At 43.6% G+C, this 16,321-nt stretch overlaps 1 protein-coding gene across 2 annotated transcripts in view; it reads right to left on the reverse strand.

Moving 5' to 3' along the window:
• CUBN (cubilin) overlaps positions 1-12,591 on the reverse strand; it is a 142,036-nt gene extending 129,445 nt beyond the window's left edge. For both annotated transcript variants that reach the window (XM_057432738.1, XM_057432737.1), the window contains exons 1-9: positions 12,244-12,591; positions 11,962-12,091; positions 11,513-11,605; positions 10,635-10,673; positions 9,814-9,915; positions 8,797-8,900; positions 3,497-3,623; positions 1,870-2,038; positions 985-1,116 (exon numbers count right to left, since the gene is read on the reverse strand). In XM_057432738.1, the coding sequence (XP_057288721.1) occupies positions 985-1,116; positions 1,870-2,038; positions 3,497-3,623; positions 8,797-8,900; positions 9,814-9,915; positions 10,635-10,673; positions 11,513-11,605; positions 11,962-12,091; positions 12,244-12,362 (1,015 nt within the window). In that variant the 5' untranslated portion in view covers positions 12,363-12,591. The remainder of the gene's footprint in view (positions 1-984; positions 1,117-1,869; positions 2,039-3,496; positions 3,624-8,796; positions 8,901-9,813; positions 9,916-10,634; positions 10,674-11,512; positions 11,606-11,961; positions 12,092-12,243) is intronic.
• Positions 12,592-16,321: the final 3,730 nt, after the last annotated feature.

The raw sequence follows: 16,321 nt of genomic DNA on the forward strand, positions 1-16,321 counted from the left end.
TTCTGATTGCAACTAAATCCTCCCATGATTTTAGAAAACAGTTGTATTAGTGCTAGACAAACATAGCTGAGTTCAGTAAGTCCATAGAAGCTCTGCTCTTTCAGTCACCATGTGCTGCCCTCCCTATGCATCTGCCAACCACGACTACCTCCAGGCTTCCACTGCGCATCAGAGCTGCCCTCGGGTCTCAAACACAACACACAGCTCCTCCTGGGAGGCTCCGCAGGAGAGAAGCACTGGAGCACAGACTCTGCACTGCCAGAGATGAGATCCGCTGCACCACCACATCAAAACTCATCCAAGGCCATATTTCTAGCATGGTGATAACCCTGCAGCACTCAGTAACTGAGTCTTCGCTACCTACAGTCCACTGCCATTTAAATAGCAATTGGAAGGTCAATTTTCCTGCTAGTCTCTCTAGTGTTGGTTGCATGCATTTCATAAAATATTTCAATCATAAACTACATATTATAAAGATGTAAGTCATGACTTCCACTGCATGACTTGTACTGTAACAGACATACTACTTTCCTAGACAGCATTCAGAGCGTGAAATATCAAGGGTTTTTTGAGACAGACAATACGGCTGATTTATGGCACACAGGGTATCCTTTCGATTAATACAGACAACAAAATTACTATCATAGTTATGCAGTTTTTGTTTCCCATTAATAATCTTACAAAGGAAGTACTTCATCAAATGAATACTTACACAGAAAAGGGCTACCTAGTACAAAAGAAATGCATTTCAGGGGATCATTGTTACAGACATACTCTACAAAATTTCAACTAATAGCTGAAACAGTCTGAATATACGTGTACTCTGCATTCCACATTACAGTATTGCTTTGTGTATGTGATACTTCTTTACATAAAATCGATCTTCAGCTTCTTAACTTTACCATAAGACAAGCTCAAATGTGTTGAATCTTCATCTTTTAGGTCTTTCTATAGTTTCATCAGCCAAAAAAATATCCATTTTACCTGGTGGACAGACCCCACAGTGAAAGGATCCCATTGTGTTGATACATTGAACCATCGGTGCTGTTGAGCAGCCTCCATTATTATTTTCACATTCATCAATATCTTGGCAACTGTAGCCATTTCCTTGCCAGCCTAAGAAGCAGCACAGGAAAGACGTTAAAATAGAAAATGCGTGGCCTTCTCATTTTCTGCTTTGACCAGATCTTTTCAAAGAGCATAAAACTGTGACTTGACACTTCACTAACCCAAGAGCAGACCTGTCCTTCTCGTAACTGATGAAAATTAATACTGGTCTGAAAAATAGGTCACAAACACAACGGGATGGATATGTGCGTGCAGGAATGTTTTATTTTTAATGTAACCTGGATATTCCACACTTTAACCTAAAGAGGAGACTGTTCTGGTCTAGCGCACACATGTACAACTTGCATCAAAGCTTTATCGTAACTCTGGTTAAATGTTTCAAATACTCCTCCTATACCCACCACCTACTCAACTCAGGAAGAGGAATCACAAGTTGTACAGTTTGAGGGGACAATTAGGTTTTTATATTGCCTTAAGGCAGTGAGCATAAAGTTACAAAAGTGCTGCGGACATATTACATGAAGGTAATAGGACATGATGAACATGAAGGTACCTCTGCACATGAGGGTACACCAGACCTATTTATATGCTTAGTTTAGGATGGGATAAATCATACATTAGGATAGACTGCCTGTGTTGCCTAGATAAGACAGAACCTGTAGACATTTATTCTTTAGAATACAGACCAAAGCATTTCACGGAGTTACTATCATCTGGATCCTGTGACTGTGCTTATGACATAGAGGCAGTACTCCCTACAGCCACCCCCTACCCACCTGAGAGTATGAAAGGACACGATACCTGTGGGGCAGGGACCACAGGAGTAGGAGCCTGGTGTGTTGTGGCACTGCACAAGTGGATTCTGCGAACATGGTGGATTAGGGAGGCTGCATTCATCTATATCAGCACTGCAGGCAGGGCTGCCAGGAGGGGACATCCAGCCAGTGTCACAGATACAGCGGTACTTGGGCTGCCACAGTAAACATCACATTACATATTTAAGACAGTTAGAACAGACAAGAAAAACACAGGAGGAATTCAATTTATAAAATGTCTTTTAAACTATAGCAGGAAAGCTTTCAGAGCATTACATGGTTTGCACATTCTCTTTTACAAGTTGCTTTGGTAGTTTTCTCAGTCTATTTCTTCCTCTGAATTTATCTATTTAGATTACAGAAGCAACAACAGGCTCATTCATTATGTTCATAAAAGAAACCTGCAATTTACCCCAAAGCTCCCAGAGAAAATGAACAGCAATTATGAACTGTACATAAACATAATTAAAAGTCATCAGCTTGCTTTTTAACCAGGGTAAACAGATCAGTGTAAGCAACCTGAAATCAGCTCATCTGTTTTCTTTAAGGAAAACTGTTCAGTATTCTGTGCAGTGTGGAGCACTGACATTAAATTTCAAATACGCGTTTTATTTGAGGAAAAGAGTTTTCTCTCTCGTAAATTGTACTAATGGCCAGATTTCAGCATTTATCTTGCTTTGGTCCAATTAAAGCTAATGGGAGCTTTATTGTTGACTGTCACAGGAGCAGACACTGTTAAGCCAACACTGAACCCTTTTGAAAAGCTTCTTCCACAAAAAACAGGCAGAAAACAAGTGATGAGTTGTGAACACTTTTACAAATTGACCAAAGAAGTTATTTTATAGCACAGCACAAAGAATACTTGGTGTATCTGGAATGGTGCTTGGGTGTATAGGAGTGTTAAGGAGAAAAGGCTTGGCAGGGCAGTTTTGGAGGGCTGCTGTGAGTGGAAAGAACCAAAGCTGGCATGTTCCATATGTCCCTTTGGAGTGAACATCCTGTACCCAGATTCTGTCCCCAAAACAATGAGCTGGCTTGCTCCAGAAGACTATTCAAGTGTATGCTATCGTCCACCCAGCACCGACACTTGGAGAGCTTGCGCCTGGAATTTGGGATCAAGTCCAGCTGACAGTGAGGAGCACCAAAGATAAGCAGCAGCCATGCAGCTGCTATGCAGCCGCTGCAGATCCCAGGCCACAAAGAGTGTTCCACAGGTATGACTTTTCCAAGGAAAAACAAGATTTATTATGTCTGTCCTTCTTAATCATTTAAGTAATAAAATATTCTATCAAGTTAGAACAGCTCAAATAATGACCAGTAAAGATATTATTCTTCAAATAAGATTTTACTTATTCAAATTATACTCCCAAGCTCTTTACGATTAGTAGTAGATCTCATACTGTGACAAGTACTTCTGACAAGTACTTCTAACAAGACACAAGGCATTTTCAATCCTTTCTGCTGTCTTCAGGACAACAGAAATGTTAGGTTATGTTGTACAGTGGCATTTCTTGCTGGTTTTCAGCTGCAGTATGTGCTACACAGTTCTATGATGCTCAGCATTAGTTTATTCATGCTGTGCTGTAAAAGGAGATTTACGTGTTGCTCCTTACCTTGTTGGGCTGATCCCTGTCTACATCTATGCAGATGCCGTGCCCACAGAGTGTCTCAGAGTCTCCCAGGCAGTCATCAAACTTCGAGGCACAGTGAGGCCCATAGGTTTCTGGAGTACAGGAGCAGCTAATGGCGAAAGCAGGCAGAAAAATCAAAATGCGGTCTTCATATAGCTGTTAAAGATCATATATTGCCGTAGTAAGAGACAATTCCCCACTCTTCCATTTATCATAGAATCATAGAATAGTTAGGGTTGGAAAGGACCCTAAGATCATCTAGTTCCAACCCCCCTGCCATGGGCAGGGACACCTCACACTAAACCATGTCACCCAAAGCTCTGTCCAACCTGGCCTTGAACACTGCCAGGGATGGAGCATTCACAGCTTCCCTGAACAACCCATTCCAGTGCCTCACCACCCTCACAGGAAAGAATTTCTTCCTTATATCCAATCTAAACTTCCCCTGTTTAAGTTTGAACCCGTTACCCCTTGTCTTGTCACTACAGTCCCTAATGAAGAGTCCCTCCCCAGCATCCTTATAAGCCCCCTTCAGATACTGGAAGGCTGCTATGAGGTCTCCATGGGGCCTTCTCTTCTCCAGGCTGAACAGCCCCAGCTTTCTCAGCCTGTCTTCATAGAGGAGGTGCTCCAGTCCCCTGATCATCCTTGTGGCCCTCCTCTGGACTTGGTCCAACAGTTCCATGTTCTTTTGTGTTGAGGACACCAGAACTGCACACAACACTCCAAGTGAGGTGTCATGAGAGCAGAGTAGAGGGGCAGGATCAGGATCACCTCCTTTGACCTGCTGGTCACGCTCCTCTTGATGCAGCCCAGGATACATTTGGCTTTCTGGGCTGCGAGCGCACACTGAAGCTGGCTCATGTTCATTTTCTCATCAACCAACACCCCAAGTCCTTCTCTGCAGGGCTGCTCTGAATCTCTTCTCTGCCCAACCTGTAGCTGTGCTTGGGATTGCTCCGACCCAGGTGTAGGACCTTGCACTTGGCATGGTTAAACTTCATAAGGTTGGCATCAGCCCACCTCACAAGCATGTCAAGGTCCCTCTGGATGGCATTCCTTCCCTCCAGTGTATCAACCGAACCACACAGCTTGGTGTCACTGGCAAACTTGCTGAGGGAGCACTCAATCCCACTGTCCATGTCAGCGACAAAGATGTTGAACAAGACCGGTCCCAACACCGATTCCTGAGGGACACCACTCGTTACTGGTCTCCAGCCGGACATTGAGCCATTGACCACAACTCTTTGCATGCAGCCATCCAGCCAGTTCTTTATCCACTGAGTGGTCCATCCATCAAATTGATGTCTCTCCAATTTAGAGACAAGGATGTCGTGTGGGACAGTGTCGAACGTTTTGCACAAGTCCGGGTAGATGACATCAACTGCTCTACCCCTGTCCATCAGTTCCGCAGCCCCATCATAGGCCACCAAATTGATCAGGCAGGATTTCCCCTCAGTGAAGCCATGCTGGCTGTCACCAAGCACCTTGTTGTTTTTCATGTGCCTTAGCATGCCATTCAGGAGAATCTGCTCCAAGATTATGCCAGGCACAGAGGTGAGACTGACTGCTCTGTAATTCCCCTCGTCATCTATTTTCCCCTTCTTGAAAATGGGGGTTATATTTCCTTTTTTCCAGTTGTCAGGAACTTCACCTGACTGCCATGATTTTTCAGATATGATGGACAGTGGCTTAGCAACTTCATTCACCAGCTCCTTCAAGACCCACGGGTGGATTTCATCAGGTCCCATGGACTTGTGCACGTTCAGGTTTTTAAGATGGTCTTGAACCAGATCCTTTCCTACATCCTCTCCTTATGTGGTATTCCTCATGAAATCTGTCTGTTGAGCTATACTGACAGCCCCACTAATAACCGTGCACAGAAGCAAGGCTCCTGCTCAGCAGAGACTCAAGAATCATGTAGGGCTTGTGCATACCCATGACTGTCCGATCCTATGAGTGATTCCACAACCTTTAGAAATGTCTAACATGAGCCTTCAACAGAATATCAGCCTGGAAATCCCCACTTCAGTCACAAAGCACCTAAACTTTGTGTTTCAGTTTATGACAGTTATGATGCCAAATGCCTAACCGTTTACCCCTAGCAATACGCAGAAATGCCATGTCTGGGCTGTCCCACCGAGCAGGGTACCTTCACGCTCACACCTCAACACGTGGCAGCTGCTGTCTCAGCAGTAACTCAGCTCTCAGGCAAGCATGGTGGGCAGGAGGAAGCATTTGGGGTTCATGGGGTGGGAAGAGCAAAGCAGTGGGCTGAAGGGAGGCATTCTACTGGGGTGGTCTGGTTTGCAGATCATGTTGTCATTTATAGGGGCACACTTTAGACACAGCACTGTACATATGAGGTGGAACTGAAATTGGGAACTTCTATGCCATCAGGTAAACATTTCTCTTTTCTGTGGCCCTTTATTTTCACACAGACTGAGGCTCTGAAATACAACTGAAAAGGACACAAGCCTATAGGAAGCCTCCTCCAGTTCACCAGCTTTTCATTAAAACGACAGTGAGACACTTTTCTGGGTGCAAGTTATATGCTGCAACATCTGCTGATGTTTGCTTCTCGCACAGATTTATGGCAGGTAAACAGCTTTCCTGGATCACTTTTAAGCTGGCTAAGGAAAAATATCCTGTAAAAGCATTTATCTGCAGAATTTGAATAAAAGGTATTTGAGTGCACCTGGTCAGGACCTTGGAGCAATATCTTAATAGGCTACTACTGTCCCTGCCACTGTCACATGCTCAGCTGAAACACTAGTTTGATAAAGTAATTGCAGATAACTAAACACTGCACCCAGGACAAGCAACCCACATAAACTTAGGTTTCAAAAACCCACAACAGCTTAATGCTTAACTGCAGTCTGCAGTATTGTGAGACAGCATTTAAGAGATGCCAGATAGACCAGATAGACCACTGTAGTGCAGTATTTCAACCTGAGCAAGCACAGAGGTAACAGGTCAGAGAACCAGATCACCTTTGCATGTTCAAAGTACATTCAGAGCTTCGTGTTCAACTCCAAAGGACACAGCAAGGCAATCTGACTGGCTTCAAAGGAGGAGGACAATGCCACTCACTCCTGCCTGGTCTGACAAAGATTAACCTGCTACCCCTCTGAAGTTGCTCAGAGAACAGCTTGAAGAAGTAAGTCACACTGCAGGGAGCTTCAGCCAGATTGGGGTGCACTGCTGCTTGGAACTGCTCCTGTTCTTTCCCATCGCTGACAGCACGTTATGGTGAGGCCCCTGTTATTTGGATTCTGACACAAAATGTGATACACTTGGGAACTCTCACAACCTTTCACCCAACTGATGCAATGTCTCCTTAAATATCTTCCTTTTTCAGGAAGGCATTTCTTGGATACCTATTCTTTTTTCCTCATACTTTAATGCTTTCCTGCATTACAGCTTGAAACATGCAGGTGAAGAATCTGAAGAGGGAGTGAAGACTGCACTATGCTCCATTTCACAGTACCTAATCCAGAACTGCCCTTCCCCTGGCGTTATCTGATGAGAAGTTAAATATCACCCTTTTCCTTCGTCACACTGGTGAATGTAACTACACTACAGCAGGAGTGGGGATACCTGGGTTGCTGGGTCCCGGAAAATCTAGCAACAATGTTCTCACAGTTGTTGAAAAGAGCTGTATCACCTTGTACCTGGGTTTGGATTTAGCATCTGGGGGGTACTCAGAAATAAGTATGGGAGATTGTGAAGGGAGACTGTGAAGGGAGACTCTGAAGACAGTACAGTGGGACTGGAGAAAGGACCAATCAATAATCCTGAGGGTGCAATGAAAAAGCAGTAATATTAAGATTTGGATGACTGATGAAGAGGTCTTTGCTCATTTCAGGAGGCACTGATTCAGCAAGCACCAAGGAGGACAAGGATTACATTGGGGAAAAAACTTACGGGAGTCATGACTGTACTAACACAATGACCACATTCATGAGAAAGGCAGCGGGTTTGTCCTCACAAATCCTAATTTACTCACACACCTGAGCTCACATCCCTGAGCTCAGTAAGAAACAATAGGTAAAGGCAAGCTGCTTTGTGTGTAATTTCCTTGGCAAATGTCAGTGCTGGGGACAGCTGCAGGCAATCATTTAAAATCAAAGAAAAGCTGAGAGGAAGGATCACATACCAGTGACACCTCAGCAGGCTCTGTGCTAACACTGAAGTGTGAGGAGCACTGCAGGAGAACTTCCTTTGCATGAGGCTCTTCCAAGAGCTGACAAAGCACTATAAGCCTGTGTGATGCCAAGCAAATATTTGTGGGGGCTAAGATTTTCATGCTGCAGCAGGAGTCAAAACTCCTTGCAGAAAGCTGTGGCGTACTCTCCAGACTGCTTCTTCCCATTGCACAGTGATAGCTTCATATTACATCTGAAAGTTAGTTATTTACCAGATTATTTGATGTTTGGGTAAATAAGATACAGAACACTCAGGTTGGTTTGCCCTGTAAACAAGAGCATGTTTCCTAAGGAGCTGAGCACAGCCAGAGGATACAGTTCAGGAACCTCATGCCTATGGGGCCCGCGCACAAGCAGCCCAGGCACCCTTCTAGTCCAGCCAGCTGCACACAGCATTCCTCCTCCCTTTCACCCTGGCAGCATTGTGTGTTGCTTGCTCTGCTGCAGTCTCTGCAATGCCTGCCTTTCTTGAGGAGTGAAGGCATTTCTCAGGGTTATGCAGTCTGCTGGGAATGCCAGTGACCAAGGGTACCGATATATTCAGGAGGCTTCCAACAACAGAAAGCCTTTGCTGGGCCAAAAGTGTTGACCTCCTTCATTTCCTCATGCCTGTTAGTCTCAAGGGGTAGGAGCTAACAGAGAGATGACAATGTGGCTGTGCTAGGTGGGCATGTTGACGAGTGCTGATGACTGACCAACATGCAACATCTCACCACCCCATCTATATCCCAGCAAATTTCTATTAAAGCATCTACACCTACAGCAGAGGGACCGGTCACTGGAGCCAGCCTCCAGTTTGCAGCCTTCTTCCCCAGCACTGCTGTGATAAACCTAATTCTTGCTGCTCTTCTTGCGTCACAGCAGGCAGTGGCTTCAGGGGGCCTTCTGTGTCTGCAGCAGGTTTGGCGTATGGTTTACTAAGGATTTTATATTCTCTCAGACTGCAAGGGATTACAGTGCATAGGTATGAAACAGACTTATTCCTAAAACTTGTGCTGCAGGTGTGATACGGGGTACAGAAAATAGCAGAGTATTTTACATAGGATTTTTGTGTCTATAGTTTTGGAAAGTTACCTGTAGCTGCCTGGTGTGTTCACACAAGTGGCTCCATTCTGGCAGGCTAATGCTGTTCCAGCATAAATCTGGCATTCATTAACATCCACCGAACACAGGAGGCCCTAAGATGAAATGGAAAACCAGTTTATTTTCCAAATAAATGAGAAATGATGCAAACCATGGAGCCAATGTTTAATATAGTTTCTAAAGATACACAAACCATGGGCTGCTATCAACACAGCTTGCCTTATGATACATTATAACAAAACTCTGTTTTTCAGCTGTGTTTCTGTGACCCTGGTTATCAGCCAGCTGGGGGATAAAATATTTCAGATGCTTGTAGAAAGCATATGGACAGCACAGTACTGTCATCCTCCCTCCCCCAACCTCGCTAGCAAAGGGCTCAGAAAACTTTGTTTCAGACTGCTTGATTAAGACTGAAAGCAATTTTGACCTAGATCTTGCTGGAACAGCTTTCAAGTTGACAGACTGTGAGGAAGGTACAACTTTTCCATCTCTAGTGCATATAACAGCACCATTAAAGCCTTTGCCAGTGAAGTCTTTGGGTTTAAAAACTCATAATGGGGTTGATTACTTACACCCCTATTTGTCCTGCTTGTCTGAGCTTGAATAAATATCCTCCTCTTCCCCCATTCCCTCTCTACCCTTGTGAAAGATCAACAGCAAGGCATGCAGTTCAGTTCACTGCTCAGCAAAAACCAAAGGCTAATTCCCTGCTGTGGAAACTGCTAAGCATCACTGACTTCATGGGCCATCACACACATATAACAGTGCAGGGTCTGCCCCCATGGTTCAGACCTCATATTTTTTGGTATATATCGATATTGTTGAGAAGTTAAACGTGTTGTCCTTCAACCAAACAATGAGTGTGGTACTGCTACTTTGCTGTTCAGTACAACTCACTCTGTCCTGAGCAACCTTAAGATGCTATGCTTCATCAAAATTACCCTGAGCCAAGTATCCTTATAGTTAAAATATACACTCCTTATTCAAAGACTGAGGCTAAAGACTCACCTGCCAGTTGTTGGGACAGAGGCAAAAGAAACCATCCAGAGAGTTTATGCAGGTCCCAGAGTTCTCACAGGGGTTACTACTGCAGGCTTTCCTCTGGATAGCCTGAAACCCAGGAAAAGAGCAGAAAATGAGGTTCCTGATTATTTGGGGTTCTATTAGCATTTATTTTCAAGACAAACTTCTATTCTTGTTTTCATTCTTTGTGTCCTCCCTGCCTCCTTTTTACTTTTCAGCAAGGTTGATTTGTAAAGGTTTTGAGCTTCTCATTAAGATGAGAAAAGGCCTGTAGCAAGTAAATATTAATAGAGACTGCTCTTTAGCAGTGGCAGACTGTGAGACTAGATGGAGGGACATCTCATCTTTTTGATTCTATGGGTAACTCATCTGACAACTGCTTCTATTGGCAGGTCTAGCTGTGGCTTATCAGAAGCCCAGTTAAAAAGCAAGTCACAGTTGAAAATTAGCTATCTCCAGCACAATATAAAATCCAGTTTGTATTCTCAGTCTTCATATTGACAGATCAGTGAAGGAAGAGTTTACTTGTCCTTGGGATCACATTGTTGTTCTGGAGTCTACAACTGTTTTTCCTTTAAAAAATGCAGGCTCCTACACAGTTTATGTTTTGTAAGAAGACATTTCACCTCCTCCACAAATCTTAGCTTTTTTTTTTACCTCCTGTTGCCAAAAAACAGTTTTCCTGAGTAACTCATGAGAGGAAGGAAATAATTTAGCTATTTAATCATTGCATTTAATCAGCACTTTATTGACTAGGGGTTGGGTTTTTTCTTTTTTGATATTTAGTTTGCTTCCCATTTACTTACCTGCTCTAAGCTTTGAAGTTGGTTATCAAGACTCGCAATCTGCAAGAGAAATGCAAATACATTGTGCTTGGTATGAGAGTGACCACACAGGTACCTGCTGGATGCTGGAAGTCAAATAAAATGATTTCTTTTGAGAGAATAGCTGGTATGTGAAACCAGCAACCTGACAATCAGGTTCAAATCCGTGCCCATGGCAGAGGAGTTGGAACTAGGCGATCTTAAGGTCCTTTCCAACCATAACCATTCTATGATTCTACGAAATCAGGCCCCATTCACTGGGATTTGGGTGGGTTTGGCTGTGCAGAAAATGACAGCCTGAATATATCCCAGTTTGGCCTCAAAAAGCCAAGACTCAGTCTTGTGAATATCCATTCAGATGCTCAGCACTGAGAACGTGAATATTGCAGCTGCACTGTTCAGGTGCTCATCTGCACATGAAGGATGGAGGTCTGAGACAACATACCAAAAGCCAAGGAAAGGCTTACAATAACTCAGTGGCCTATAACCACAAACAGCAAGCTGGAACTGAATCAAGGAATATGATGGATATGTATTTGCACAATTCCCTAACGGTAGATCTCTTAGGTTATACAGTATTTTCCTATGAGGAACTTGTGGCAACACTGAAACAAAAGACACTTGAGCTAGGTCAGACAAAGGTTTCAAAATCTTCTGCTGGAGAAAAACCTTCAGTTGCAAGGAAGAGACAAAACTATTGCACAGGTCTTTCCACCGCAACCCCCTATAGCTCATTTCACCTATGGAATGGAATGTCTGTTCCCTCAGGTCTAGAAATACTAAAATGAAACAGGCAATGATGTTAATCGGTGGAACAGAAAATTGGGAATGCTGGAGGGTAACACAAAGATACGGCTTACCCTGGAGGTCAGCAGAGAGACCTGCTGAGACGTGTTCTGAGAGGCACCGCTGGCTTTTTTAAGTTCTTGAATCTCTGTGTTACTTTCTCTCACCTAAATTTAAACAAGCAAGATAAAGTGGAACAAGCCTGGCTTTTTCAAAAGCTTGCAAATGTAAACAAGCTTTGGGTTTTCAAAAGCTTAGGAAAGTTTTGTTCTTGCTTAACTTTACTGTTATAAAGTACACTTAAATAGATTGACCTGTGTTACACACACAACTGAATCTTTTAATTATTTTCGGTACTGGAATGATTACAAGTCTGCAATAGCTTACTTTCGTACTGGACTATCAATGTAGATAATAGAAAATAACAATCATAGAAAACACATCAAGCATTTACTAGGACAATTAACATATTAATGTGCAAAAGTGAAACCAATAACATATTAAGCAAAAGTAATGATATCACCTGGCTAAAGAGTTCTGCAAGATCTTCTTCATTGAGCTTTATTTTCCCCAGAGGTCCCGTTCTAAACTCAATGTTTTTGCTGGAGCCAGCATGGAACACTAAATTACCCTGCTCGGAGGACAAACGAGGCCTGTTGTATTTTGCAAAAAAACAAAGAGATCATTTAGTTACACATATCTGCCAAAGAGCATGTAAAAAAGCTGCAGTAAAGCCATTCTGTTCCCATTACTGGCACTCAGAAGCCATCATCTGACAAATGCTTTTGCAAGCAATGGTACTTACTGGTCCTCATAAGTGGTTCTCTTCTGCCTCGTATTTTTGTGATGGTTTGATTCACAGCTCAGTCCAGAAAGTAATAATAATGCAACTAAAAGCCCAGGAGCAGGAGCAGCCCAAAGCATTGCTCTCCTCCAGCTGTCCTGCTCTTGAAGTGAAACTGCTAGTGCTGAATTGTGCTGTTGTGAGCCCAAGTGCCCTTTGCTCTCACACAGTTCTTTATTCACAAGGTGCCCATTCTGCTGTCTTGTCTTGCGAGGGTGAACTTTATCTCGAGTATCTCAATTACAGATTGACAGCGTGCAAATCCTCTAGATACTGAATGCATCTGTCTCTTTTGGTTTCAGAAGCTTCAAAAGGCCATTAATTGAAATCTGCCTGTATTTTATCATGATGTCTCTGACCTCTGTACAGCTGAACACCCCTGAGTACCTTGGACTCTGCAGCTAGCTTGCTGCAGTAATAGGGAATCTGCAGCAATGGCTTGCTCTCCTCACATGCTGTACCACATGGGTGAAGGGAAGATTATTTGGCAGCACTAAAGGACCTAGACTGTTACCCAAAAAAACACCCCTCCACATAAAAAACCCACAGTGGCTGGCAAAGAATACTTGTATTGAAAGAGAAGCTTCCAGGCAGTGATTTATTTGGCAGATGACACAAACAACTTCGCAGTACCAAACAGCATCACATGGATTACAACAGCAAACTACAATTTTAACCAAATATGGTTGCTCTGAATCAAGGATGACTCGGTCCCCAGATGCTGAGGAAACCATCACACACTGCAGTTAGTTTGGCATGTGTAGGCTGTCTTCACTGCACACACTAGGGCTCCCAAAATCAAGGCCAGCAATAGACAATGCAGAAGACCAAGGAAGAATTCAAAGGAGGCTCAAAAGTGATTGAAAAATGCAAATCACTATGTTCCGACAGCCAAAATTTGAATCTCAAGATATATTTTTCTCCACCCTTCAGCAGTACCTCACAGCCTTCACAAAAGTGTCCCACCAGATGCTTGCTGGCACTGATCTCTGAGGCCCAGGCTGTTGCTGCTGGAATGAGAGTCCATGCCCACCTCCCCTTTGCTTTTGCCAGAGCTTCCATGTTCCCCTTGCACAAGAACTTGCTGTGCTTTCCTCCCCCTGCTCAGGGGAGCTTTGTGTATCTTTTCCTTCCCCATGCTAGGAGGTACCTGTGCCTCCAGGCCCACAACCATTCTTTTAGATTTTACTTTTTACCAGTAGACAGCTCTTCAGACTGCTCATATTTCAAATCTTTACTGGAAAGAAAAGAGGAGAAACAGCTGTAACTGGTCCCGCTGGAAAATAACAGTAGCCACCATTCACTTACCCTTTATGCCCCAGACATTCCTGGAGGCCACGGAGCTCCTGCACTTCCTAACCCTGCCCAGTCTTCCTGCCTCATCCAGTTTGCAGTTGTCTCCTACAGATGTCCCACAGATACGCAAGAGATGCCCTGGAGCTGGGGGACTGAGCAAATTTAGTTTTCACACACAGGAGCGTTACAAGGCCAATGCACCCTTGCAGAGAATGGATGCAGCAACAGAAAATATTCATGTCACCTCAACAAAGGGACTGCTGTGGACTGTGGAAATGGGGGTGAAGCCAGGACAGCTCATGTTTGTGGTGCTGCTGCAGATAGTAACTTGATCTTTACTGTGAATAACTACAATGTTGAAGACTGTATCAGCTGCATCCCACCATGTTGCTTGCAGAAAATCTAGACTTTCATTACATTTTGTTAAATGTATTATTTGAAACATCTCAGAATTCAGAACAGCGTGGCCCTGCTGACCATCTTGGTTGTGATCACACATCCTGTGGTGCAGGATACTGCATTAGTTACACACCCCCTTTCCCCCCCCCCCCCAGTTACTGCTGCTGCCTAGAGATCCGGAAGGGCGGTGTGAAGCTCCTCCTGAACCCATGGCAGACACCCTGTCCCATACACTTTTTACTGCAGTAGCATCAGCTCAGCTCTCTGGACATTCATCAGCTCCACAGCAGCCTGTGGCTCCAGAAGACTATCTGCTGCGCTGCTGCCAGATCATGAGGAGGAATTTCCATGTGTTGTCTTTTACCATTACAGGGGATAGTGTTTACGTGAAAACAGAGAATTGTATCCTCAGTTGTTGAAAACTACCCTTGGTCCATTCAATCCAAATGAGCTGCGATATTTTACATCAACTGATAAACTAACCTGCATATTTCTTCATTTACTATTATGCTTTTTGCTCTGAGAACTGTTCTGGAGTAAGAGAGCACATCCAAATTATCAATGTTTCTGTCTAGTCGAGAGGACACCTTCTGCCTCTGGGCATCCTGGTACTGTCTGTTAAACTACTGGTCACTGCATTCTTCATGTCAGTTCTGATGTCTGTTAGGGATTTTTTTCACTATCTTTTATCTTGTTTTTATAACTGCTAAGTGTCAACTGGAAGAAACTATGTGCCAACTAAACCTGCACTTCTTAGCAGACTGTTGAATGTATGCATACTTCAGGGACTTTCTTTCACAAAGTCCAGTGTATGCTGACCAGTTTCAGCCTGGACTTTGGCTGTGACTCACAAAACCCTCCCTTTTCTTTCTTGTCTCTATTACACACTGAACACACACTGCCCCTCTCTGCTGCCTGTCAGTCTTGGATTCAAGCTTCTGTTTTCAACTAATTCTCTCCAATATACCAAATGACCAATGAGCAAGAAGCCACTGAGAATGGGGAGAAAGCTACTGCAATGAGGAAGAAGAAATCCACCTTCTCTTCATGCAGGCTTTATAGCTTAGAAAATAGTTGACCTGAAGACCAGGTGACTTTGACTATGCACAGAGAGATACGGACATTTATGCAGACTTTGCATGACACACTATTTTCCATTTCATTAGACCTGCTAGATTTTGGTTATTTTTTATTCCTAATGGATGCACCTTAGGCTGGCCAAGTTGGGAAATCTATGAACCATCTTAAGGAGGAAAAATAGGTCCACACCTTTTAATTTTACCGAAGTACATTGGATTGAGACATCATTTTTGGAAGAACAGAATGGAAACCCTGCAAATGTCTGGCAGAAGAATAAGCACTGTTCTTTGCAACAAGAAGAGCTGGCACAAAACCCTCCTCCTGGGACAGATCATTCGTTACCTCACTGACGTGATGGCTGAAGAAACACCTCTAAGGAGTGTAGGTTGTGCGCAGATTTGGCAGGAAGTAACGGAGCATTTGTGTCTAGCCAATTCTGGTTGAAGTTCATCCTGTACCAGCATGGACTATGATTTACCACCACCATCTTGTGTAGCTGTGTGAAATTAAATGGTGGCTCTCCAGCAGTATGTGCTTGCAAAGGCAAGTAATTGCTGTAAAAGACAAGAGTTGACTCCGGTTACGGCCAAAAAATTTAGTAAGCTTTAATTGCACCTAGGAAATCACCTCATATGCAGAACATGAGTCCTTGACAATGCTCCCGTTTTATATGGGGGAAGAGCATATTGATGTGAATCCCAACCTGGCAAAGTTTTTAATGGCAGACTAACAAATACTCCATTATTTTGTTCTACAGATGCAAAAAAAATCCCTGCTATTCAATGTTATGACTCAAATCTTTGGAAATAATTATAAATCCAGCCCTGCTGCTGGTTTAATCCTGAGTAGTGCACATTTACCTGAGTTTTCCCTGAGCTGAGGTCATGTCTCCCAGTACTTCCATCCTCACTTCACTGCATCCTCTTTCATCTTTCCTCTAATAATATTCCAGCCTTCAGAAGTGACACATAATATACGAAGCACAGCTGTTACCTCCATGGTACAAATGTGCAAATTGCTGGGTAAACAATGGTCCGCATCAAATTTAGCACTTTCTGTGTGTCCCTATGGCTCTAAGACAACCAAGCATTAAGCTGATTATTAGCCCCTGTACAGAGGATCAGGAACCACAAGGTTTACATCAAACAAGGGTGGCTGTCCTGGGTTCAGCAGTAGCAGTCATTTTTCTCGTTCTTGGTAGCTGGTGCAGTGCAGTGTTTTGACTTTCGGCCTGGGAACAGAGCTGATAACAATGATGATTTGG

This window comes from Pezoporus wallicus, unplaced genomic scaffold (assembly GCF_028554395.1).
Source record: "Pezoporus wallicus isolate ANWC-B61680 ecotype Strahan unplaced genomic scaffold, APGP_CSIRO_Pwel_v1 scaffold_2584, whole genome shotgun sequence".
Classification (NCBI taxonomy): Eukaryota; Metazoa; Chordata; class Aves; order Psittaciformes; family Psittacidae; genus Pezoporus; species Pezoporus wallicus.